Raw genomic sequence first — 25,590 nt, forward strand, 5'->3', positions numbered from 1 at the left:
AGTCCCACATCGGGATCCCTGCAGGGAGCCTGCCTCTCCCTCTCCCTCTGCCTCTCTGTGTCTCTCATGAATAAATAAATACAATCTTTAAAAAAAAAAAAGGCACCACCATCACTCAGACGTTTCTGAGCATGACCTAAGCCACCCCCATTCCTGGAGCTGTTTGTCTTCATGACTCTAAGTGCATCGATGCTTGAGACTCATAATGGGAACCAGAAGCCCCTCCTGACAGAGGGCCAGGCACACAGAGAGGGTCTTGGAGCCCAGGGGGTGGTAGGGGGCACCAGGAGGACCCTGGGAGTGGTGGCCGGGCTAGAAAGAAGCCCCTCCCGAAAGGCAGAGCCCCCAAGTTGAGCCCAGGGGCAATCAGACAGAAATCACCAGCGGGTGGGCCAGGCAGGGGGAGCCTGGGCCCCCGTCTCCTGCTCTGCTCAAGTCCTAACATTCCAGATGCTCCCAAGCTGTGTGCGTAGTGGAGCCAAGCCCAGTGTCATCCTGCACATCATGTGCCACGGGTTTCCAGAAAGCTGAACGGGGCGGATGTTTCTCAGGCACTGGGCTGTGCAGCGCGGGGAGGGGCCGGCTCTGGCGTGGCCGGTGCCCAGAGCTGGGGGTGAGGGTTCCAGCCCCCTCGGTCGTTTCTAAACCCGGCTGTGGAACCCACCTGCCAGCCCGGGCACTCCTGCAATTAAGGACTTGGGCCCGAAGCAAAGCTGACGGCCCTTCAGAAAATGGGCAGTTAGGGGGCTAATGCTTGTGTCCCTGCAGGATTCGTATGTGTACCCCTAATCCTGAACCCCCAGTGTGTCCCTGGAGACAGAGCTTTCGTGGAGACACTTAAGGTTATAGGAGATCACAAACGTGTGGCCCTGAAGTAACAGAATCTGTGTCCTTATACGAAGAGATGTGAGATCTCTGGTTCTGTGTCTCCTGCAGCAGGAGGACACGGGGCCAGGGGGAGGGGGCGTCCAGGAAGGGGACCCCACCAGGAACCCCCTTGGCTGGCACTTCTTGCCTCCAGAGTGGTGAGAAAATACATTTCTGCTCTTCAAGCCACCCCGCTGTGGCACCTGTTCCAGCGGCCTGAGCTCATACACCCTCCCTGCCCAGCTTGTGAATCCCAGGACCCGGGGCTTCAGCCCAGGGCTGCTCAGCCCCTTGTGGGTTCCAGGAGCTGCCAGCAGGGGCCACCACCACCCACGAGCCGCAGGGGTGAGGCGTCCACTCACAGAGGCACGGGGCCCCACCGGGTCAGGAGACCGGACACATGTGGGAAACACACGACTCCCCGGGGTGGAGGGCCCACTCTGCCTGGGCCGACAGGTCCCTGCTCTTGGGGCCACAGGCGGCAGCCCTGAGCCCTGGGCGGGGATCCAGGGCGGGAGCCCAGCACCAGGTGCATCCGAGCACCAGGGAGGAAGCAGCCCGGGCGGGGGGTGCTGTGGACAGCTAGCTTGGAGCGGCTCTGGGGCGAGGCAAGGGGCTGTGCCCTGGCAGGCCCCCAGCGGGACACAGGGCTGCCAGCAGGACGCAGGGCTGTCAGGGGGACGCCGCACCCACCGGCCAGTTCTGCTGCAGCCTCGAAAGCCAGCCCCGTGGTTTCTGGGCAGGCTCGGGGGTGGCCCTGGTTCCCGCTGCCTTCATGGGGTTTGGTAATTACTGCTCTCAGACTGGCTTGGTTTTTCGAGGTCCCAAGAGTCTCACACCACATGTGGTCAAAGGCCACCCACACAGTCCTTCCTTCTAGAAAGCCCTCTGTTGGGGACAGGACCAGCATGACCGGGCGGGAGGTGGTGGCCGCCTGGCTGAGCCAAGGGGGACCTCTCCTGGGCTCTGCCCGCCTCAGCCCCCCCAGGCCGTCGTGGGTTGCCTGCTACTCTGCCTTGTGCGTGCTATCCTGTCTCCCACCCTCAGGTTGGGGCCTCTGTCCTGCAAGGCAAGCACGATTATTGTGGCTGTGCAAGAGGCCGCCCTCACCCACGTGCCAGAGGCTGGACCGGCCGGCCTCCTCACAGACCACAAACCCATCAGCCACCACCACTCCCAGGCCCAGCCAAGGAAAGACAGCCACGAGGGCAGCCCCAGGGCCCCCGTGGTGCCTACTGCCTGCCCAGCATACCCGAGGGTAAAGCGGAGGGGTGAGCCCCCGGCTCCGCTGCAGCCCCGAGGTACATACCAGGCTGCCGTTCACACAGCCACCCAGCCCCCAGCCCCGGCTCCAAGCTCATTTCTGCCCTGCTTACACTCACCAACCTTCCCCACCGCACGGCCCAGTCTGTCTTTGCTTCCCTGCTGGGTTTCCTCATCCAGCCCAGGGCCTGTGACCACCACCTCTGGCTCCCCTGGCTTGGGGTATGACCATCCCACCACCCCTGGGTGCCAGCAGGCTGCACTTCTGGGGTCCTGGGCAGGGAGTCTCAGGAGCAGGGCTGCTTCTCCCATGGCCCCATCCAGATACAGGGGCCCCTTGGGGCTGGGAAGGCACCCTCCTTTCCTGCAGCTGCAGATCTGGAGGGTGCTGGAGAACATTCCCAGAACCGCATGTGTGGCTCTGCAGGGATGGGTATAGAGACAAGCCTGGAGATCTGCACCTTCCCGCTGCCTGGGGCTTTGGCATCAGCCCCAGATGCTGCCAGCAGGGCCTCTAGGGGGGCCAGGCAGCCTCCCCAGGCCTCCCCTCTGGGGCTGGAGGACCTGTGAAGCCCCTTGCTGCCCTCTCACTGGGAGAGCCAGGCCTGGTGGGGAGGGGGCTGCCCCAAGGCCATGTGGCACTAGTCTGACAGAAGCCCAGGGAAAAGCAGGGCTGGGGAGCCCTTCCCACCACCCTCCTAGGAGGAGGAACCAGGGCAGGGTCATCTGGCTACTGTTGAAGGCGGGTGGGGCATGCATGCTGACAACAGACTCCTCCCCAAGGGCTGGTGTTGGGGCAGGGAGGCGGGTGTTAATCCAAAAGGCAAGCAGGGGCAGAGGCCAAGGGGAGGGGCAGGATGGAGAGCCCATCTCTTCCCAGTGGCTGGCCCAGAGCATCCCATGAGACCCTCTACTGGTTGAGCCAGGGATGCAGTGATCCCTCACACGGACCCCCTAGTGCATTGCCTGCCGGGCTGGAACATGGAGAAGCATCCCTGTCCGAGGCCAGGGCCCAGAAGGGACCACTAGGCAGGTGTCCTGGTGGCTCAGAGCAGCCAGCTGCAGGGAGGAGGTGGGTTTCCCTGTACCAAGTGTTAAACCACCCAGCGGCGGGTCTCCATGGGTTTACAGGCTGGCGCTGTGTGAGACGTCACAACAAAGCTATAATGACCGACCTTAACACATCACCTGACCAAAGCACTCCCAGGCCCTGAGTCAGGAAAGGAAAGAGGCCAACTCTGTGACCCAAGAGTGACAAGCAGGGTCAAGTAATCCCGAGCCCTGCTCTTCCCACCCCGGAGGCTCCCTGGCACCAGAGGGATGCCAGGCTACTTCTGCTTCTCCCAAGCCAGGCTAAGTGGGTGGTGCTCATGGGCCTCAGGCTGATGGCAAAATCCTTGCAAATTCTCATTTTAAGAATTGAAATCTTTCTGTGTTTTATATCCACCAAATCTCTGCAAAGGAGAGATGAGAGAAAGCTGTGCATTTCCTGTCCTCTCCCTGCCTCGGAGGCAAGTTCCACAAGTGTTTCAAGGCCCCGCTTGTGTGTTTCAAGGCCCCCTCTCAAGCAGGCTTCCTCTGAGGACCTCCCGCAGCCCACAGGGCCCAGGGACATGCAGCACCCTAAGAGATCCCAGCACGCAGGACGGGGACATCGCCGGGGACACCTTCTCCACGCCCATCCCACATCTCTAATGCCCACTCCAAGCTGCTGGGTAGTATCGGGGGCCTGGGGCTGTTTCCTGCCAGCCTGCAGAGTCCCCGGAGAGCTCACAGCACCCCTCCCCCAGAAGAGGAGCCCAGAAGGCCCCAGGGGAGGGGTCCAGAGCAGCTGCACTCCGGCGGTGCAGCCTACCCCACAGCTGCTGATACCTATATGGATTCTTCCCATAATCATCTGCTGCAGCCCCAGGGTGGCCCAAGCTCAGAAGGCACCCTGTAAAGCTTGGACAAGAGCAGCTCCTCCCCATGTCCTGCACCCTGGGAGCTCCAGAGGACAGGGGGACAAGGCCCCACATCTCAGGGGCAGGAAGTCCAGTTGTACCCCACTCAGAACACTTGAGGGTCTAGGAGGGTCTCCATCAGGCCCCCACCTTGAAGCCACTGTCCTATGACTTGGGATGCATGGCCACCCCTGCCTACCCACCCAAGACCACCACTGCAGCTGGGCAGGTCCCTCAGCAACCAGAAGGGTACATTAGCAAGCAGGGAGAGGTGGCCCTGTGCAAACACTTCCCGCTCTGCCTGTAGAGAAGCTTCCTGGAGACCCCTGCCCACGGTGGGAGTTTCTCTGCAAGGCCCAGGCCCCTCCAGGAAGGGCAGCTCCCAGGACACCTGGGTGGCTCTGCGGTTTAGCCCCTGCCTTTGGCCCAGGGCATGATCCTGGGGTCCCTGGATCGAGACCCATATTGGGCTCCCTGCATGGAGCCTGCTTCTCCCTCTGCCTGTGTCTCTGCCTCTCTCTCTCTCTCTCTCTCTCTCTCTCTCTCTCTGTCTCTCATGAATAAATTAAAAATTTTTTTTTTAAAAAAGGAAGGGCAGCTTCCTGCAGGCCATGTCAGACAAACCCACCCCAATCCCAGACTGGGTACCAGCCTGCATCCTGGCAGGCTGCCAGCTCCCGGGAATTCCAGGTACAGAGAATTTACTAGAAATAGCCAGGTGCATGTAGGTAAGGGGGACACAGTGTGCACTTCTGCTGGGAGTGACGGTCAAAGAAAAGAGAAAGCCAGAGGCCAAACACCAGCATTGAAGAGACAGCTTACAGCGATGGGGGGCTCCAGGAGCTGGGAACCCGCACTGAGGGAGCTGCAGGCCGTCTGGAGCTCGCCTGCATGTGCAGTGCTGGGGTCCCATGCTGGGGGTGCCATGCTGGGGGTGCTATGCTGCGGGTGCCATGCTGGGGGCACCACACAGAGGGGACGTGAGGTCCCAGCGGCTTCATGCCAGGCCGAGCAGACCATGCCCAGGAGCCCTGGCATCAGACCCCCCAAAAGACTTTTAAAATAAGCAAATGCCACAGATCAAGATTTCTGGGGCCCAGAGCACTGGCATCTCCTAGGGAAGGCTCCTATGTGGCAAGGGGATGGGCTGGGGACCACAGCGAGGGTGAAGGGCATCCATCCTGAACTGCCCGCAGCCCATGGCTTCAAGCCTCTCTCAAAGGCCCCTCCCATCAGCACCCACATTCCTGCCATCCAGCCTCGGTGAAGGCCATTGTCAGCATAGATGGGGGGGCCCTCGACAGACTGGGGGTGTCTCGGCCCCCCTGGATCAGCCCCCAGGGACACCCTCACCCAGAAGAAGGCTGAGAAGGGATGTGGGGGGCCTGGGTAAACCAGCAGCTCTCAGAAGCCCCCTCTCCCAGCCCCCAACGGGCGGCAGCTGGGGGTGGCGACGCCATCGGATTTGTCTGGAAGCGCATTACAACACTTCCCACATCTGTTTCCACTTTCCGACCAGAGAAACTGCGGGGCAGCTGTCCCACTGCCCGAGCGGCGCCCGGACACGTGAGAGTGTGTGTGCCCTGAGGCCCCCCCGGGGCTGGCACGCCGCCCTGCCACATAGCAGCAAGGCACGCGGGACGAGGCCACTCAGAGCCCGCCGGGCCCGCTCCAGGCCTCCAAGGTGGAAACAAGGGATGTCCTGCCCCCCACCCTCCCCCAGAGAACGACCACCACACAGCCTCCCAGACAGTGGCCCCCTACCCTCCACCACTGCATCCAGAGCCAGCAGGGAGAGGGGCAAGGGAGGGTGGACAGCTAGCGCTGGACCCTGGCCTGCAGCCCCTCCACCTTCCACCTCAGCAGGTGCCCAGCGCTGTCCCTGGGAATCCTGTGCTTGCAGGGATGGCAGGCTGTGGCCAGGGCACCTCCAACAAGCCCACTGTCCACGGAATAAAGACCCTACAGAGGAAGTGAGGGGTCGAGGTCCCGCTTCTTGGCTCCCTCTTCCCCGCCTGCCACTGGCCAATCCCTACACCTCCCAAGGCTGGGGTGGGGGGACCAGGGCCAGGAACCCTAGCTCCACAGGCCAAGACTGGCCTCATGCTCCCCTGACCCTGCCCTCACCAGCCTCCCCTGCCACCCTGCAAGCACCCAAGTCATCCCTGAGTCTGGTCCCGGGCCTGGGACTCCACTGACCCACCACAGCTGCTGCTCAGAGAGGGCTCTAGAGTATGGTGGTGGCCCAGGGGCTCCCCACAAGGAACATGGCCTCAGCATCCCAGGCTCACAAGGTTCCACCTCAGCATGGGGGAGCCAGGCCCCTGGGACTCTTCCTTCCCTCCCATGCATGGAGGGGGCAGGCCAGCGAGGGCCCCCAGGAGCCAAACACATTCTGCACAATGGAGCCATCATAAAAGAGGCTGCTGCTGAGCAGACAAGCCCCATAGGGTCTCCTTGTCCCAGAGTACAGGGACCCCAGCCCCATCTACCACCGGGTAGACCCAGGGCAGGTGCACACCTGAGGCCAGGAGCCCAGGTGGGGAGGTGGCACGGGCCCAGAGGGAGGGCCAGCCGCTTCCAGGGCCGCAGGGCACTTACCCAAGCAGGTCCTGCCATCTGCATGGAGCCGGAATCCGGGCTTGCACTCGCAGAGGTAGGAGCCAGGTGTGTTCACACACCTGTGCTGACAGCCGCCATTGTGCACCTGGCATTCATCCACATCTGGACGGGGACACAGTGCCAAAGGTTAACAGCTAGTCATCATCTGAGCTGGCCCCAGGGACCCCAATCTGGGCCCCTCACTGAGCACATGAACCCCTGCCCGGGTGCCCAAGCTCCGAGTCCACGCTTGCTGGAGCAGAGTGGGGAGAAGGCTGGGCCTATCCTCACACCTGGCCAGCCTGCACAGGAGGAAGAGCCACCACCTCTGGGGTGGCCAGGACATGGGGAGCAACTGAGAGGGTCAGAAAGAACACAGGCAGCAGTGGTCTGACTAGTGAGGTGGCTGCAGTGGGCACTGGGCTGAGGTCAGGGGAGGCCTAGCTCCTCATGCCTTTCAAGGCTGAGCTCAGAGCACATGCTCTTTTCCAAAGCCCAAATCCAGAAACACCCTCAGGATGGTGCCAGCCGCTTCTCCAGAGCCCATGAGCCCAAAAGGAAAAGCCAGGAATTCATGAGATGTCCTTGCCCAGGCTTCAGCAAGGGGGAGGCAGGTCGAACAATGTGCCCCCAAATTCACATCCATCCTGAGCCTCAGAACGTGACCTTGAGAGGTAGGTATAATTTGTTATCTGTACTGGGTAAGATAAGCCCTAAATCCAGGACTGGGGTCCTGATAAGAGCTACACAGGGAGGCAGAGGGTAGACAGAGGTGGCCACAAGCCAAGGAACAGGAGTAGCCATGAGACGCTGGAAGGACGAGGCAGGGAAGCGTCTCCTCTGGAGGTTTCAGAGGGAGCTGTGGATACCTCCATGCCGGACTTCCAGCCTCCAGGAGAATAAGAGAATACGTGTCTATGTCTGTGTTTGTTTGGGTCCCAGGAAACTAATTCAGGTGCCGTCTGCCTGAGGAGGGGGCTCCCAATGCTGGGGTCAGGAGCCCACCAGCCACATCCCCAGGACAGGACCTCGTGCAGGTCCCAGGCACTCCACTTCTAAGAGAACAGCTCCCATCTGAGATCACCGGCCTCCAGAGCAGGACACCTGTGCCCATGGTACCTCAGGCCACAGGGCAAGCGTTGACCAGAAGGGGATAAGGCCACCCCAAAGGCCTGGGGTAGCTGCCCCAGGAACCCAGCTGAGGACAGGAGAAGCAAGAAGACCCTCCCCAGAGCTAGCGGCCAGGGGGCCTGCACCCCAGGAGGGTCCCCTCCTTCTGCAGGAACACCTGCAGGTGAGGCTGCCCTCACCTCATCCCGGGGCACCAGGGGAGGCTGGGCAGCAGCTGAGGTGGTCAGAATAAGCTGCCGAAGACACCTGTGTTCCCGGCTAACGCCAGGAGAGACACAACTGTCGGGAGACACGGGGATGGAGGGAGGAGGCCGCTGCAGACACAGGGCAGCCCCGGCACACTGGGCATGGGGACGGAAGCCCGTGCCTGGGCCTCCGGCCAGCCCACACTGCAGACGCCAGCCTCACCGGCTGAGCAGCCAGCTTCCCCAACCACAAAAGCAGGGAGACAGACACACAGACGCCCCACGCAAACCTCTACAAGCCAGGACTCCACCCTCCAGTGCCCCCCCGTGAAAATGCCCGCTTTCCATGCTCCCACCCTAACATGCCAGCCATCCGAGCCCACTTGTGAGGGGGGCTAGGCCCCCCCAAACACCCCAGCGCCTGCCCGCAGGCAATGCTTCCCACACATGGGAACCATGCCGCCAGCCAGCACTCTGATATGTACCCAGGCCCCCAGAAACGACACCAAACAAACCCAAGGAGGCCAGGGCCTCTGCTCAGCACACAGGCCAGGTCCACTCCAGGGAGAACCCCAAGGCCCTGCCAAGCCCTGAGACTGCCTCAGAGAGAAGATGAAGACCCACAAAGGCACTCCATTGCCTGTGGCAGCCTGGAGCTCTCTCAGAACGGAGTCAGGATGATTCTCGGGAAGAACCTTGAAGGCAGAGGTCAAAGGCTCCCCAGTAGAGCCCCAGAGAGGATGGGGGACAGAGAGCACCAGAGCCCTCCCATAAGACAGTCAGCTGGGAGAGGGAGGGAACGGGGAATGGACGAAAGGGCAGGGCGGGCAGCACCCAGGGGGGCTCAGGGAGGAGACCCTGCCCATCCCTCCCAAGCTCAGATCCCTCTCTCTGAAAGGATCCCTAAGAGGTAAAGATGTGACCCCAGAGGGCACAGCTCTGGGCACATGGTAGGTGCTCAGTAAAGCTTTGGGGAAGATGTGCCAGGTGTGTGTGGTCCAAGGGCAGGTGACGGCAGTCTCACCGTCTAGAGCAACCCTGCCAGGCATCATTCTAGCATTCTAGGTGTCATTCTGGCATGCTGCTGTGCTCCTGACAGGCCTTGGAGGCAGGTGCTGGGTGAGCAGGCAGGCAGGGCTGCTGGCTTCTGGAAACTCTGCTCTCGGCCAGCAGCTTCACGCTCACGCTCGGCTCACTGTAGACCCCAAGCTGGGGGACAGGCTGATTCGGGTGGCTCTACACCCCTGAGCCGCTCGGACACCTGGCTGGGAGGCCAAGCCCACCTGGAGGACCACATCTTCCAGCAACTCCTAGGCAGGTCCAAGCAAGCCGTCCAGGACACACTGGGAGCCCCGGACAGCATCCGAGCCTCCGCCAGCCCAGCTGCCCTGTGGGCCACAGGGACATCAAGTGGACAGTCTGGGAAGAAGCACTTAGACCTGGGGCAGGAGGTTGCCATCAGCCAGCAGGGCCCCACCAATGGGCCTGCCCCCACAGCTGAGGCCTCCTACCCTGGCTCACCCCCTGACCACATGACCAGTGTTCTCCTGGCCCCCCTGTTGCCCACAAAGGGACATTCGGACTCAAGTATCCACATCAGTGGACAGAAATCCTACTCCTTGCTAAGATATACAAGGCACAGCTGCAAGCTGTCTCCTCCGGCGCTCCTCTTGGGAAGGACTGGCACACTGACTGTGGCTCCAAGCTCTCCCCTGGCCCTGGAGCTGCACTGGCCTGGGGGTCTGCAGTCCACCACCCATGGGGACAGGATCTGTGAACAGCAGCCTGACAGGTGCGACAACGCCCAGCCACCATTTCCAGCACCACTGAGTGCGGTCAGCCTGTGTGGGTATCGAGACACAGCCGGCAGCTGGAGGGTTCCCCCTCCACCTCTTCTGCAGAGCAGCAGGGCATCTGGCCACATGACCTCCTGCTGGGCCCCTTTACAGAGGAAGCAAGCCAGCACCTGGTTCCCTAACCAGCCCACCCCACTCCTGAAGCAGCCATGTGGGGGCAGAACAGTGTTGTCTTCAGCTGACGCCCACCATTTAGAGACCCTGTGACCATGGCCGTGACCATGGCCGTGACCATGGCTGTGGCCATGGCTGTGACTAAAGAGCCACAGGGTCCCTGATCTTCAAGGAGAGTGGGGTCAGCTGAATAATGGCCCTCCAAAGGACCCACATCCTAACCCTTGGAGCCTTACCTGGCAAAAGTGACTGTGCAGCGGGCTTAGGTCAAGGATCGTGAGGTGGGCAATGATCCTGGAGTACCCAGGTGGGCCCAGGGTCATCATAGGGTCCTTAGAAGAGGGGGCAGGAGGTCAGAGAGGAGAAGGTGGGGAGACAGGGGGCCTCTGGCAGTGTCGACGGAGGCAGGGCCACAGCCAGGGATGCAGTCCCTCCAGACACTGGAAGGACAAGGAAACCTGGAGCATCCAGGTTTCCGAATGTGCACTCTGGCCAGCCTGGCCTCCTGACCCCCACCTAGGGAGGCCCACTGTGCTCTGTGGGGGTGGGATACACTCCCCTGGGCCCAGTCCTGCAGGCCCACTCCCTCCGGATATGCCAACTGGTCTACACATGGTGATTCCTGCAGTGGAACACCTCGAGACCCTCCAAACAGCAGGGCCCCAACTCTCCCAGCCAGCACAGAGGGAGGCCTGGGTCCCCTCCTCCGTCCCCTGACTGAAAGAACTCGAGGACCCCATGTCTCCCATGCTGACCCCATGGAGCCAGGAGATAACACCCAGCCTGGTGCAAACCTCCTCTGCCCTCCCCAACCTTAGGCCCAGCCACCACATGCCGGGTGCAGCCCACACCCGCATGGGGAGGAGCTGGGAGCCCAGGAGCCCACAGGTCCAGAGCCCGGCTATTTGCAGGAACAGCCAGGCCAGAGGCCCTCAGGAACGGGCACCAGTGCTGGTGCATCCCTTAGCTGAGAGGTGTGGCTGGGGACTTCGGCAGCCCGAAGATGGGAACTGCCTCCCACACTGGCACTCGGTGACATCACTGTGCTGACACCGGGTGGCTCCCCAGGTGCTGCCTTGGGCCGCCCATCAGCATGCTACGGGGAGCCCAAGGAGGCCAGGGTAGAGTCAGCTGCTCCTGCAGAAACCCCCCACTCAGCCCCTTCTGAAGCCTCGCCCATGCTTACATGGAAACCTGAGCCTGCTGGGACGATGCCAGGAAGCCCGCTCACGTGGTTATCGAGTTCAGAATCCTGCTTTCCCCCCAAATATGCCACAGGGTCCTCCTCATGCCCAGAGACTGCACCCCACCATCCACATCCACCCTTGTCCTCTTCTCTCCACAAGTTCACACGGGCCCTGGAGCAGGGTGGGGGCTCCCCAAAGCCCAGCCACACACAGCCCCTGGCCCCTGGAGGCTACGCAGCCTCACAGCACTCAGTGTGACCGATGGACCAGTGACAGTGCTGGCCTGGCCTTGGCTGAGCCACCAAGTGGGAGGGCTGCCTACCCCGTGGAGACCCAGCCTGAGACCCAGCTGGCCAAGCGACAAAGCCAGAGGAGGCAGGAGACTACCACTACCAAGGGCCTGCAGCTCAGAGCTCCGTGTGCCCCCCTGCAGGGACAGCGGCAGAGACTGGCCAGGGCACAGGGGAGCAGGCCCCAAACCTCCAAGACCAGGTGCCCTGCAGAGCCGTGCAGGGGCCAGGAACAGCCTGGAGGGCAGCACCCCGCCCCCACTGTGATTCGGGGGGCACTCACCGCATCCTGTTTCCCATTCCTCAGGATGCCAGCTCCGAGCTCTAAGGAGCTCCTGCAGGGAGGCTGGGCACCAGATCCAAGGGCAGGGAGAGGCAGGATCCACCAGGACAGGGGTGTATCCACTCTCCCTGAGCTGCCGGGGTCCTCGTGGATCACCCTGCAGCCCACTGGGCTGACCACACTCCCCGGGTTTGGGGAAAGTGACAGCAAGAGGATGGCACCTGCCACATCACACACCACCCCCAAAGGGGCTCAGGCTCTGGTGACCCCGTAAGGGCAGACCTTGCCTTTAGGGACCCCAGAGGGCTCTCTCTTGAGCCTGCCTTCTCGCTCGACCCCAGGGCGCCGCCGCCGCAGGCAAACCCAGGGCCCGTTTCTCTTCCCTCCGGTGGGGACATTCTGCTGTCAGCAGCCTCCGCGGCCGGGCCGGGCGGGCGGGAGAGGGGAGTCGCAGTGTCCGATGACTCAGGGCGCAGGGCCCGTCCCAGAGGAAGCGCCGCCAGCGCACGGCCCCCGCCCCGCTCCCCCAGGCCCTGCAGCCCCGCGCCGCCAGCCCGCCGCCTGCTTGGGGGGGGCCCGGGAGCCCGGGAGCCCGGGAGCCCCGGCGGAGGGCGCGCGCCCCCCCACCCCGCGCAGGGCCCGCGGGCGCCCACCTGGCCTGCGGTCCCCGACGCCCGCGGCGTAGCCGGCCTGGCCCAGGTGGCACGGGTAGCAGCCCCTCCAGAGGTAGCGGTAGTGCGTGCCCGCCACGCGCGCCAGGCCCCCCAGGAGCCCGAGGCACCAGAGCGCCGCCAGGCCCCCGCGGGACGCCCCCATGGCCGCGAGCTGCGCCCGCCGCCCGCCGCCCCGCGCTCTGCGCCGCCGCCCGCCCGCCCGCGCCTTTCAGTCCTCGCTCTCCCTCCGCCCCCCGCAGGTGAAGGCGAATCCCCGCGGCGGAGGGCCCGGCCCGGCCGCCCCGCCCCCTGGGCCCCGCCCCGCCCCCTGGGCCCCGCCCCGCCCCCTGGGCCCCGCCCCGCCCCCTGGGCCCCGCCCCGCCCCCCTGGGCCCCGGCCCGCCCCGCCCCGGCCCGCCCCGCGGGGGGCGCACAGGCCCTCCTCAGGCAGGCACCCGGGGACACGTGCACAAACAGACCCACGTGCGCAAATACACACACACGCCGGACCCTGCACAATGTACAGCCACACGCACGCACACAAGCGTTCCCAGCTCCTGCACCGAAAAGACCCCAAAGCAGAAAAGGAGGCTACCCTGGCAATGCCACTGGGGGCTCCAGAAAGACAGTTTGGTGCAGTTGGGTTCCGTCAAGGATGAGTGGGTGGGGAGCCAGGGACTTTGAGTCCCACCCACCGAAGTGGAAATCCCAAGGGGTTGAAGACGCAGGCTGCCCCCAGGCCTGGGGTCCAGCACCCTGCACTACCATGTCCTCTGCTGGACTGGATGGGGACTGGCACCCAGAGGGAGCCTGGGCAAGGGGAATCCCTGTACCCTGAGAGCAGGGAGGCTCAGAGCGAACATGGACTCCCCAGCAAGGACAGCAAGCCCCGGGGGGCAGGCTACAGAAGCCCCAGAGGTGCGTCCAACCCCAAAGCCCAGAGCCCCACGTTGCTCAAGGGCACAGCTGGAGCTTCCAACTTTGTCTGAAGCAGGCAGCAGCCACTGTGCCTCATAAGGACCTCAATGAGCCTTGACCCTATGCTGCCCCCTGAGGTCGCACACCCAGCACCCTGCCTTGGCCGGACCTCCTCCCTGGGGTTAACTACCAGGGCCAAGGCCTTGCTGGCCAGCACTCTGCCCGGCCACCTGTGTGCAGGGTCCCAGGGGGCAACCGTGGGCCCATGGGAGAGAGGCACCAGCTCATCTGGCCCAGTCCTGCCTGCGATGCAGAGCCAGCCCTTCCCATTGGCCCCCTGCCTGCCAGGCGCCTGGCAGGGCAGAAAAGGGCCTGCCTGGGGCCTGCCTGCCTGTCTGCCACCACCCCCTGGGTAAGCTTCTCTCCTGTCCTCCTTGTGAACTGCACAGCAGCCCTTGAACCCCAGCCTCTCACCCTGGGAGCCTCTGCAAGTCTCCCTGACGGGCACAGTCAGGCTGCTGTTGGAACCGTGTCTTCCCCACGGGCTAGCAGTTTATCGCTGAACGTACATCTCATTTTCCACCAGCTCACAAACCAGTGCTCATAGAAGGCTGTGGGTCCCACCATCTGCAGCCACCAGCCAGGACGCAGGGGGACAGGAGGCTGCAGAGAACTTCAGGTCAGAGATCACCCACACCGATGGGCAACAGGGCTGGGGTTCCTCCACAAGCACCCTTCTGGGGTGGAGGCCCTACAGAGGCCCCTCCAGGAATCACTAACTGTTATGCAGATGCCACTCTGTCATCTCTCAGGACTCAGCCCTGGGAGGGAGGAGAATCAAAGACAGGAAGCGGGGACACAGGCCTCGGTCCCCCCTGCCCAGCCCCCAGGTCTTGCCCACCCTGGGCAAAGGCTCTCTGCCTTGTTCTGTGTCACAGGGGAGGGCCACAAGCCCCTGTGGCTACCGAGCACGTGAGCTGTCGCTCGTCCCGTAAAATACGCCACTTTCTTGGTGTGAGAGGGAGGTGAAGCATCCTCTCAATTGCTTTTCTATGAATTACATGTTAGAATGACTTTATTTGGATACATTGCATGAAATAAAAAAATACACGATTAAAATCAATTTTTTTTTTACTTTTTTAGTGCTGCTTTGGGAAAACGTCGAACTACACGCATGGCTCCCGGCATGGCTCACTGTCTACTCCCATCGGGGCACCCAGCCTCCAGCCCTGCTCTTCAGGGGCACCAAACTCTCTGTGCCCATTTCCTCATCTGTAACGAGGGATGACCATCACAGACCTGCCTTATATGACGACGAGGCAAGGTGACAGCGAAGATGCCTCACTGAGTCAGTGAGAGTCAATAAAAGTTGGTAGTCGGGTCTCCACACATGCTGCCCCGTCCCCAGGCCAAGCAGCGAGACCCATGGCAGTGTCCAGAGCTGGGTCTCAAGGGGTAGCATCCTGGGACCCAGCCCCACCAGCCTGAGAAGAGTCGAGGGACCTGAGGACTGTCCCTATCCCACAAAAGCCATCTCCCCGGTGCTCCTGCTGCCCCCTCCCCAGATAAGCCAGCACAGGGCAGGGGTCCAGGCCCACTGAAGAGCCAGGCAGCACAGACGAGGCCCAGGACCCCACTGAGCCTGCTTCCCTGTATATACAGTGGGCAGGACACAGTTCTGGGGAACCAGCAACATCTCCCCACCTGACTGACAGCCACAGTGGGATCCTCAGAGCCCAGAATAACTCAAGGTATGGGATGAGCTCCAGCAGCAGGATCCTGAAGGACCGGGGGTGTGGGTGGCCCTGGGCCTCCATCCCCACGAGCCCAGGCAGGAGGACCGGAGCACAGCCCTGCGGGGCAGGAGCCCAACAAGTGCAGAATGCCACCAGCCACGCAGACAGTGCCCACAGCCACCCCACTGCCCCCCCAACCCCGCCAGTGCCGCCAAGCGCATCCAGGCCCCAGGCTGTGGGGTCTGGAAGCTGTTTGGGAAATGCTTTCTCGATGCGGAAATGCGGGCTGGGCGGCTCTGCCCGGGGAATGTCTGTGTGTCAGCAGAAGGAGTGGCTCCCCCCACCCGCCAGGCTGGCTCCAGCTCTCCTCTCCAAGCTGGGCGGCGCGGGGCTCCTTCACCAGGACCCAGGCTGGGGTGAGGGCCCCAAGCTGCCTCACAAACACCACACTTGCCCCTTAGAGCTGGGCCCCTCCCACCACGGGCCCCTGACATAGGCTTCAGTGCAGAGCTGCCCTGTTCCGGGGTCATTGGGCCAGCGGGAAGCAGAACACAACCGAGCCTCCCCCCTCTTGTGGTGTCTGTCTGTTCCCGGGGGCCAGAACCGGGGGTGAGCAGGCCCTCCAACAGAACAGGGAGACGGAGGCATCAGGTACCCTGTCTGGCCCCTGAGGGGGGATCCCCAGGTCTGGCTAGGGGCTGGGCATTCCCGGGTCTTCTCAGGAAGAGCTAAACCCTCCGCAAGCAGGAGGTGCGAGAGAGAAGGGGCACTCGAGAAGCCTCCAGAAGTCCCTGCCCGATCCCTAGGTGCCCGCGCTCTGAGGGTCCATGGGCACAGCAGAGTCCTGAGTGGAGTGGCAGGCACTGACCCACAGGTAGCTGGGCACTGGGTGCTAGGCAGGGGCTGATCCCAGGCTGTGCCCGCTCATGGGAGGACAGGTAGCCCCAGATACTCTGGCTCCCGCTCTGGCTCTGCAAGCACCTCTGCTCACTCCCCTCCTGCTCAAGTTGGGCATGTCCTGTGTCCCTTCGGGGTGGAAGCAATGATAAGCAAGTGCCAGGTGGCCCCACTCCCCACGGCCAGTATGCCCTGGGACACACATGGGGTTCCTCCTGCCTGGGGCCCAGGGGAGGCTCCTCTGACAGCACTGGATGAACGGGGTGGGACACAGGGGGAGTGGGGGAGGGTGGCCTGGAACGCAGTGTGGGTGCCATCCGGGAGCCATAGGACTGCAACAGGACAGGACAGTGACCAGACAGCCCCCGACAGGACCCCCAGTGGCAGGAAAGAAGGGCCACGGGGATCCCTGGGAGGCTCAGCAGTTGAGCACCTGCCTTCAGCCCAGGGCATGCATCGGGCTCCCTGCATGGAGCCTGTTTCTCTTCCTCTGCCTGTGTCTCTGCCTTTCTCTCTGTGTCTCTCATGAATAAATAAATAAAATCTTAAAAAAAAAAAAAAAAGGAGGAAAGAAGGGCCAGAAAGGGGCTGGAAGGAGGCTTATCTCCTCACCTGCCTTACATGGGGCTCAGGGCTTCTCATCCCAAAGTCCTCCCTGCCACCTCTGGTCCCTTGGGGAATGAACACCCTGCCTGGCTGTTTCCTCCAGAGCCCAGCCCACGGCAGGAGGTCAGCTTCTGGTCTGGGGCCACACATGGTCCACCCTGCCTGCCCACCCCTTCCCCTGCCCCTCTCTACCCCCTCTCTACCACCTCACCCCTCAATGGGCTGCTGCTAAGTTTATTTCAGGAGCAGGGAGCCAGCTGGTCCTAGCACCAGCCTCATGGTAAACCCATTACCCGGCTGGACTCCTCACCCAAGCAGAGGGAAGGAAAATTAAAACCACAGTAGTTTCCGAGAGCCCAGTTGCCATTCCTGACTGCAGCTGCCCTGGCTGAAGCCAGGCGGAAATAGGGGAGCCCCCTTCTCTTTCACACATGGCCCCCCAGGAGAGCCCCAGGTAGAGCAGCCTCCCTCACATATGCTCTCCTCCGGGGACCAGCCAGCTTGGGGGGCCTCGGATGCCAGCACCACAGCCAGAGTGCCCAAGGCCTGGTCTGCTCCAGGAGGCACCCAAGGAGCACCAGCCCAGTGCCATTCTGGAGGGCGCCCACACACGTGCGTGCATGCATGGATGCGCGTGACCGGCCCTCCCTGTGGCTGCCGGCCACCTGGCCTCACTCCCCGGCTGTCATACAAAGGCAGCGGGGAGGCCAGGTCTCACCCCAGGAGCACCAGAGTCCTGGAATGTGGACAGCCTCCACCTTGGGCACAGCCCTCAAGGCCTGGCTCTCACTGAGGACACTGAGCTGCCAGAGACCCAGGGACAGCCCCAGAGCTCACGCTGCACCCAGAGGAGAGGACACAGAGACTGATTGATGGAGAGGTTTCCTGGAGAAGGTGTTGAGCCAGCTTGTGGCCAGGAAGCAAGGGAAGGGGGCGGGTGTACACAGGGGCTCGTAAGAGGACATCCGGGCAGGTGCAGGGTTGCTGCCACAGAGGCAGGAGGGGAGGATGCAAGGCAGGGAGGCTGGCTGAAGCCGTGTGCCTGGCCCTGGTCCAGTGCAGCCACTCAGAGAGATGGTCAAGCACATCACCAGGCCTGCATCCAACAACCCACACAGGTGCCAGGCCGTTGGTCACCCTCCCGCTGGGCCTTCCTCACCCAAAGGCCAAGCCTGACTGCAGGACGTTGTGGCCACAGGGTGGAAGCCAGCTGTGCCAGTGCCCAGGGCCAGCCAGCACATAGGCTCCCTTTGGGTGCCCAAGCCTGAAGCAGGCAGGGCTGCCCATTGGCCCCTCCTGTCTGAGGACTCGATGCCACCGCACAAGTACCCAAGGCCACCCAGTGCTCAGGCTGAGCACACAGCTGGATGCTGTTCACATGACATGCAGAGGGACAAGGATTAAGCCCAGTGGACTCCCCACCCTGACCCGGCCAGACAGGAGCCTGGCTCTGAGCACCCACACCCGCTCCCTAGGGTCTGTTCACGGAAGACACACTAGTCCTGGCATCTCACCACAGGCGGGAGGAAGAGCTCTCACCCTCGGCATTCTGGTACAGCTGCCCCTTTGCCCCAGAGCTGCTCTGGCCAGACCCTGGGGAGCAGGGAGTGAGGAGGGTTTGTCCATGGGATTCTGGGGTCTGGCTGGGGCTGGATGGGGTCAGAAGCCAGTGGGTGTGGAGAGTGACGGGAGTGGAGACTCAGCCCAGACCTGCCTCCCACAGACACCTGGAGAAGAGCCAGGGAGGGTGGGGAAGGTGCGGCCGTCACTCCACAGGGAGGGACAGAGACCTGGGGCAGGAGAATCCAATCCGGGGGCTGGACACTGGGTGAAAGTGGCTGCCCCACACAGCAGGTGCCCAGCTCAGCAGTGGAACCTTCTGGGGCAGGCCTGACTCGTGTGCGGTGCCCTCCCCACAGCACTGCCTGGCCAGGCGGGGCTCCCTGTTAGCCCGTGTCCACCTCCTCTCACCGAGCCCCGAGCTGAGGACCATGGCCTCCAGCAGTTACTCAGCCCCCACCCCGGCCACACCTGTGGTACATCAGGCTCAGGGATGTGAATCCGGCCTTTCCAAGCCCTGCATCCAGCTCTCACCCCGCACCTCGGCATCCACCCACAGGCCCTACAGCTGGCCTCGGGCACGGGGGCACTCAGCCGTGTGGGCACCTGCAGGCTGCACATCTGAGGTCCCCTCCCGACAACCACGCCATGGCTCAGGGGGGCGGGCAGGCCGTGGGGCAGGCTGTGGTCCTTCTGCTGCCAGCGGCCCTGACGGCCGATGGGGACGGCTATCATTTCTCCTGCCTTGGTCCTAACCAAGGGCGTACCTACCAGAATCTGTTCACTAGAGGAACAAACAGGGCTGGGAAATGAAAGTGTTTGGCTCTCAGCGCTTCCGTCAGAGGAGGCCTCTGGCCTCACACGCCTGGTCGGAAATGCCGCCATCCTGCCCGGAAGGATGGCGGTTCTCAGCTGGGCTTGCTCGCCTGTGTCCAGAGGCCAGGAGGCCACGGGACCAGGCCCTTGTAGGAGTGACCAGAGGCCCGAGTTCATGCTGGGCTCTGAGGCCCACAGGTGCATGATGAGCCTACCTGGCAGCCTCTCTCGTCCAGGGTTTCACATCCATACCAGAGGTCACCCAACAGATACATGCTGGACACCCACTGTGTGGCACACATGGCCTGCTTGGACAGCGGGGGATGAAGGAGAAGCCCCTCCAACTCCAGAGAAGCCAGCAAGCCAGAGGACACAGGGAGGGTGCCCCCAGATGGGGCCTGAGCACCCAGGAAGTCACCCTGGGCTTTACTGCCCGCCCCCAGCTGGGACCCCAGGTGTACTGCTGCCCCTCGGGGCCTCCTGCTGCCTGGTATAAGATGGGCCCCAGGGCAGCCTGAGCACTGAGCAGCAGAGCAGGCCTGGCAAGCAGTGTAGGCTGGACAGGACACGGATTCCTTCTTGAGGTCACCAGGACAACTGCCACCCTTCCCATTCTCCTGACTCAGCAAGAGCAGGGTTATCCTGGGAGATGCAGATCTTACATGATAAAACCTTTCTCAAGACTCACAGGGACCACTGGTGAGTCACACTTCCATCGAAGGCACCAAGTGTTATTCCAGGTGGGGTCAGGAAAAGTCCACCCCCACCCCATGAAGGGTCGATGGAAGTGCAGGCAGGTGCCACCTGGGCACCGGGACGAGGGTCCCTAGCAGCTTGCCATGCCCCCAGGAGGGCACCGCTGCAGGACAGCACAGCTGGCTCCAGTCAGCCCACAGCCCTCCCAGCCCAGGCCGGAGTCCTGGAGGCTCCCAATCAAGGCCTGTCACTTCCCACATTCCTGCCTCTCCCTCGGGACGGTGAGAGCCTGCAGCCATCTCCAGGAGGCCAGGGAAGGCCAGGCCAGGAGTCCGGCCAGGCAGAGTGGGAGTGAGAGAGAAGCACTTGTCCGGCTGTGTCTCGGCTGCTTCCCAGGATAAAGACAGGCCTGAAGCCCGTGGTCACAGCCAAAGTGGGTGGGGGTGGGCAGGCGGCCCAGAGAGAGGTCCCTTTGTGCCCACACCACCCCAGGCACATGTGCCTCACAGCAGGTCCCCATGATGTCCCCCAGGGGCCACGGGCCAGCAGAACCATGTGCTCAGTGCAGACGCCCAAGCCTGGCCTATGGGGGCTGGGAGACAGCCTCGAGCACCCACAGGCTTCTCACAGACACCTGGATGCAGACCCCAGCTCTGCTGCCCCCCTCCCACCCGCAGCCAAGGAGGAACCACAGAACAGGGCTGGGCGTGCCCAGCACCCCCAGAAGGGAGTCAGCTGTGCTCCTGTTGGGCCGAGGGAGGACTCCCACCCGGAGGAAGCCTGCTCCCTGCACAGCCCCCTGGCAGCCCCCCATGGCCCCTCCCCCAGGACCGCCCTTATCTCCTGGAAGGAGGGGGGTTGGAGCCGTGGGAACAGTGGGTCTCCTGCCGTGGGAAAGCAGGCCTATGGGCCTCACATCCCCTCCCCCCAGGAGACACCTCGATTCTCTCCAAAGCACTGCATCAGCGTCCCCTGAGACTGAAGCTGAGACCTCAGTCTCAGCTGGGGGAGCCCAGCTGTTACAGTGTCACGGTGGCCTTTGGGCCACACCATCTGGCCTTGCATGAAGCCTGGACACTGGTTCCTGATGGGGCACTCCAGAATGAGTACCCAACCAGCCAGCGGTTGCAGGGTGGGGGGGCTCAGGGCAGGCAAGAACACCTGCCAGTTGGGAACCCCCCACCCTGGCTTCAATGTGGTCTCCCTGACCTCAGGGCCTTGCCCCTGAGGACCCTGGTCAAGAGGCAAGGACCCCAAGGCCAGTGAGGAGGGGTTCAGCTCAGGTTGGGAGAGTCCTCTCCACCCCGCCCCCTGCACACACACACACACAGCCCCCCCAGCCAAAGCAGGCCTGGGGCAGGGGGTCTGCACAGACACTGGGCCACCGGCCTCGAGACACTTCCCAGGGCCCTTCCAGTTCCCTGAGAGGCAAAGAGTCTTTTTCGTCCCACTTTCTAGATAAGGAGAATGAGGCTCAGAGTCACAAGGTACGAGGCTGAGACTCACCCTGGGCCTTGCAGACACCAAAGCCTGGCCCTGGAACGACCTTTGCAGAGGTGCTGACGTGGAAAGCCAGGCAGTCCTGGAAGGGGGCTCCGGGCCCCCTGGCTGCCAGGGCGTGAGGTTCACAAGGCAGTCGGCATCTCTTCCCAGGGCCTGCGCCTCCATAAACTCAGGGCCCTCAGGTCAGAGAGCACACCCTGGGGAGCAAGAGAAGCCGCAGCAGGCGTGCAGCCTCACCTCGGGGATGCGCCTGCTCCGGCCTCCTTCCCGGCCTTCCCGGCCCCCGCTCCAGGACGGTCTCCCAGAACATGACAAGCACACGGGGCTGGCAACGCTCCCGGAGCGAGGGCCAAGGCACCCTCCGGCCAGGCTCCCGTGCCAGCACTCAGGGTTTTATAGTCAATTCATCACTCTGAGCGGTTTCTGGGCTCACCCCACCATCAACTCGGGGCACACCACGCTACGTGGGAGCGAGCAGAGCCGCCCTTCCCTCGGAGGTAACGTCTTGATTTCCCGCCGGCCCTGCTCACTCACGGCCGCCGTAGCAGTCCTGTTTGCTGGCGGGGCTGCCGTTCCAGGGGGGCTGGGCTGGGCTGGCAGGGGGACAGAGAAAACACAGCAGGCGCTCGGCTCTCGGCTGCCGGCCGCGCGGTGACTCCGAGCCCCAGCCATCCCAAACACGCAGGGCCAGGGGTCGGCAAACTCCCAGGGGCCGAGGCCAGGGAGCGGCCTGGGCGGGGAAGAAAGGGCCAGCGCAGCAGGACACGGGGTCTGAGGCCAATCCCCCCAGCCTGCCCTCCCCTCCTGGTCATTTTGTCTGCGGCACGGCCCTCTGACAGCTCTGCCAGATGGCGGCAACCTCGCCTGCACTCCGGGACCCAGTGGATTAAGGGATTCCAAAGCTTCCCAGAGGAACTTGGAGAGGTCTCATTTGCAGAGCCTGTGCTGGGCCAGCTCCGTGCAGGGCTCTGGTCACCGGCTGGAATGCAGACTTATCTTCCAGGACCGGCAGACACATCTGTGGGCACACCTGGCCCCAAGTCAGCCCTGGGAGCCCAGAGCCCAGGTCAGACCCCCAAGCTCTGGAGCAGCCCCAGCGCCCTCCCCCGGGCCTCCTGGTCATGGACGAGGGCTGGGGGGTGCTTGCCCAGCTCTAGGGGCCAAGGACCAGGAGAGGCAGGATGGGAAACCCAGGATCCAGTCCGTCTGGGAGGCCACTGGGCTAGAAAGCCCCTCATGGTGGGGACTCTGACTCCACCTCAGACTGAGCACAAGCCAGCCCAGAAGGAGCACACAGCAGCTTCCCAGCATGGAGACCCCGATGCCAAGCTGAGGCCCCAAAGGGCCAGGCCCACTGAGACTGGGCAGTGTGCCGGCAGCAGCTGGGGGCTGGAACCAGGACCCTCCAAGGGCACCTGCGTGCGCTGGGGCCCGGGCGACCTCAGGGGAAGAAGTGTGCATCTTGCATGTGGGCATCCCTATGGCACATGGAGGCCGGCGAGGCTGGCCAGGGAGTTGACGCTCACAGGACTTGCCGTGGGCCTTGCAGGCCCTGGGCCCCTTGATTCGCTCACTACGTCAACCGTCCTCCCCGCCTGGGGGGTACAGGCTGTCAGTGGAGGAGAGATTTGTCCAGCCACTGGGCTCTGAAGGCACTGGCAGGTGTTCCCAGGCGGGACCCCCAGGACTCTACCATGGATGCCAGAAATGCTCCTCCTTGGTGCCAAACCTCCACCCTGGATTCCTAAAATGTCGATGGGCTGCTGGACATCTGGATTTGGCAGGAGGGCAGCTGTCAGCAGCCGGGCCTAGGGGCCCCTGCACTCTGTGGGTCCTGGGGGGTACAGACCACACAAGTTCTATCATCCGCAGGGGGCCCATGTCACAGACGGTGAACCAAGGCCAAAGCAGGACTCCCTTCTCACTCAGCCTGGGCTTCTCACCCTCCCTGCCAGGCATAGGACCCCCGCCCTGCTGCACTTGCTTCCCTCCCTACGACCTCCTTCTGGCCACGAAAACACTGGAAACAAGACTCCGCACAGGGAATGCCCCCCGTGTTTGCAGAGCACCTCCGCCGCCCCCAGACCCCGTTCCAACAGGGACCACTCCCATGTTTGCAGAGTACCTCTGCCACCCCCAGACTCCATTCCAATAAGGACCACCCCCCATGTTTGCAAAGCACCTCCACCACCCCCAGGCCCCATTCCAACAGGCTGTGCCCCTCCCAGCCCCCTGACGGACAGCTCCCGCTGGCACAGCAGGAGTCAATGTCCTTCTCTGGAAAGGAATTCTGGGGCACAGAGATGGGGTGACTGTCCAGTATGGGTAAGGGAGCACATGCTGTTGGCCCATGCTGCCCAGACCTGGCCCTGAGGTTAGGGGTCAAGTGGGGTCTAGAGCAGACAAAGGAGTGTGAGGGGGTGCCAGGGGACCCTAATTGGTCCTCTCCCTCCTCACCCCCGGGGAATCTTCCATCTGTTCTCAATGTTGCTGACAGCCTGCCAGCAACCACAAGGCTGAGGTGGGGAGCAGACCTGGGGGCTAGCCAACATGTCCAGCCCAGGCCTTGGGAAGCCCTAGTTGGGGCTCTGCACCCACCGGAGCCCCACACATGCTCAGGCACACAGCCCATCATCCCTGCCTCCTGAGGCCCCACTGCCTGAGCTTGGGCTGGTCAGCCCTCCACCTACCCTCCCTCCCCAGCTACATCTCCCGCAGCACAGCCCCCAGGTGCCCCCCACCCACATCAGGCTCTCTGAGGTGCCCAAGGCTCGTTTTCAGACACACATGGATACCCTAAAGCCACGATGAGTGGGTTGAGCAGAGAGGACCCCGCCACCCGGGCACCACCCAGAGACGAGCTGGGGCAGGGATGCAGTATTGACGCAGCCCACAGTGGTGGATCGTGGCAGTGGGCAACATGGGCTGGGCTTGGGGTCTACCTTGGCAGGTCCTGCCGTCTCCCTGCAGCTGGTGGCCGGGGGGGCAGCGGCAGTAGAAGCCCCCCACGGTGTTGTAGCACTGGTCTTCACAGCCCCCATTGCCGCTGGCACACTCGTTCACGTCTGTGAGGGCAGGGGACACTGGTGAGCGCTGGGAAGCTCCCTCCCAGCCACTACCCATCCCAAGGCCCATCACCCAGACCCAAAAGGCCACACGAGGGCCCTGACCAGCAGAGACAGGCAAACCTCACCCCTGCAGACAGGCCCCACGACAGGGGGACACTTGACATGTCAATCCCGCAGCAAGGAAGGCCGGGTACCTGGGTCTCCGCACACCCAGGGCAAGCAGCCTGTCTACAGCATTGAGAATGATTTTTTTGGAAGGCCACCATGTACATCTTGGCCCAGGAGTGGGCCCTGCGCCCCCAGAGAGGAACCATACCTGCCCCACCGGTCTACAGAAGAAGGGCCTGTGCACATGTTCTGGTCCCACGGTCAGTGTTCCAAGGAAACCAGGCTTCCCCCCAGCTGTTGAGGCCAGGAGAGCCCCTCACGGCGGCCCCCAGACCTGCATCGCTGCCCCACATGCTCCTGATCCCAGCCTGCTGGGGACCCTATAGAGCTGCAACTGCCTGTGGGATAGCAGGGGGAGCTCCACACGCCCAGCACCCCCCACCCCTGAGATCTGAGGGGCTCTGCTCTCCTCCTGGCCTCTCAAGGCCAAAGGCCAAGGCTCCCATGGGTTCGTGGGCAACATCACCCAGAGGCAGGCACAGACCATGCAGAGACCTCATTGTGCCACAGGCCACAGACAGCCAGGTGCTGGCATGGCCCACTGGGTGCTAGACTGGAAAGCACCAGATCCTTCCTGGCCACACGGGGAACAGTCCCTGCACAGGGGCTCAGTGAACCACCCATGCCCCACCCCATGCTGGCATTCCCACCAAGTCCAGGCCTCCCCTGATGGCTTCATCATCTCTGCCCCTCCCTTGGAAGGTCCCTGGAAGACCCCGAGTTGGGCTCAGGCTACAGAGCCAAAGGCTATGGCCACAACTCTCCATGTGATTGATGGAACACAACCATCAGCCGAGGCCCATGGAGGTTAACACCAGGAATTTTCTGGGAATTCCTAGAGAGTTACACAGGAGGAGACAGGGGCCAGCCCAGCCCAGGGGTCAACACTGGGTGCCCAGGGCCGGAGTCAGCATGGGCCTGGGGAGACAGCACAGAGGCGGCCCCCCAAGACAAGGAGTGGCCAGGTGAGAGGGGCACAGAGAAGCTCCAAGACATGTCCTGGCATTCGAGCCACTCGTGAGGAGTAGGAGGGCATGTGGCCAGGCAGGCGGGCCACGGGCCACAGGAGCTCCCTCAGAGCTGCTGGCATGCAGGGTTCACAGGGCCCAGGCACAGATGGCCCCTCTAGCACCAGGTGCCCCCAGCAGCATCCTACCCTAACCCCACGGCTGCCCCACACCCATGAAAAAGCCCCCAGTACTGGTGTAGCAGCTCATGATAGGCGCCTGCTGGGTCGCTCTGCCTGTAGC

General features: G+C 63.1%; 1 protein-coding gene across 7 annotated transcripts in view; it reads right to left on the bottom strand.

Annotated features, from left to right (window-relative positions):
• MEGF6 (multiple EGF like domains 6) overlaps positions 1 to 25,590 on the bottom strand; it is an 86,648-nt gene that overhangs the window by 21,395 nt on the left and 39,663 nt on the right. For 3 of the 7 annotated variants that reach the window (XR_011996014.1, XM_026005143.2, XM_072731084.1), the window contains exons 5-6: positions 24,047 to 24,169; positions 6,675 to 6,797 (exon numbers count right to left, since the gene is read on the bottom strand). Coding sequence is in view for 5 of the 7 variants with exons in the window: in XM_026005143.2 (XP_025860928.2) it covers positions 6,675 to 6,797; positions 24,047 to 24,169 (246 nt within the window). In the remaining 2 variants the exon portion in view is untranslated. Of the gene's footprint in view, positions 1 to 6,674; positions 6,798 to 12,373; positions 12,571 to 21,107; positions 21,353 to 24,046; positions 24,170 to 25,590 lie in introns of those variants that run through there. The other 4 variants (XM_072731088.1, XM_072731086.1, XM_072731083.1 and 1 more) reach the window with 4 other exon arrangements.

Source organism: Vulpes vulpes, chromosome 12, assembly GCF_048418805.1.
Source record: "Vulpes vulpes isolate BD-2025 chromosome 12, VulVul3, whole genome shotgun sequence".
Taxonomy (NCBI): Eukaryota; Metazoa; Chordata; class Mammalia; order Carnivora; family Canidae; genus Vulpes; species Vulpes vulpes.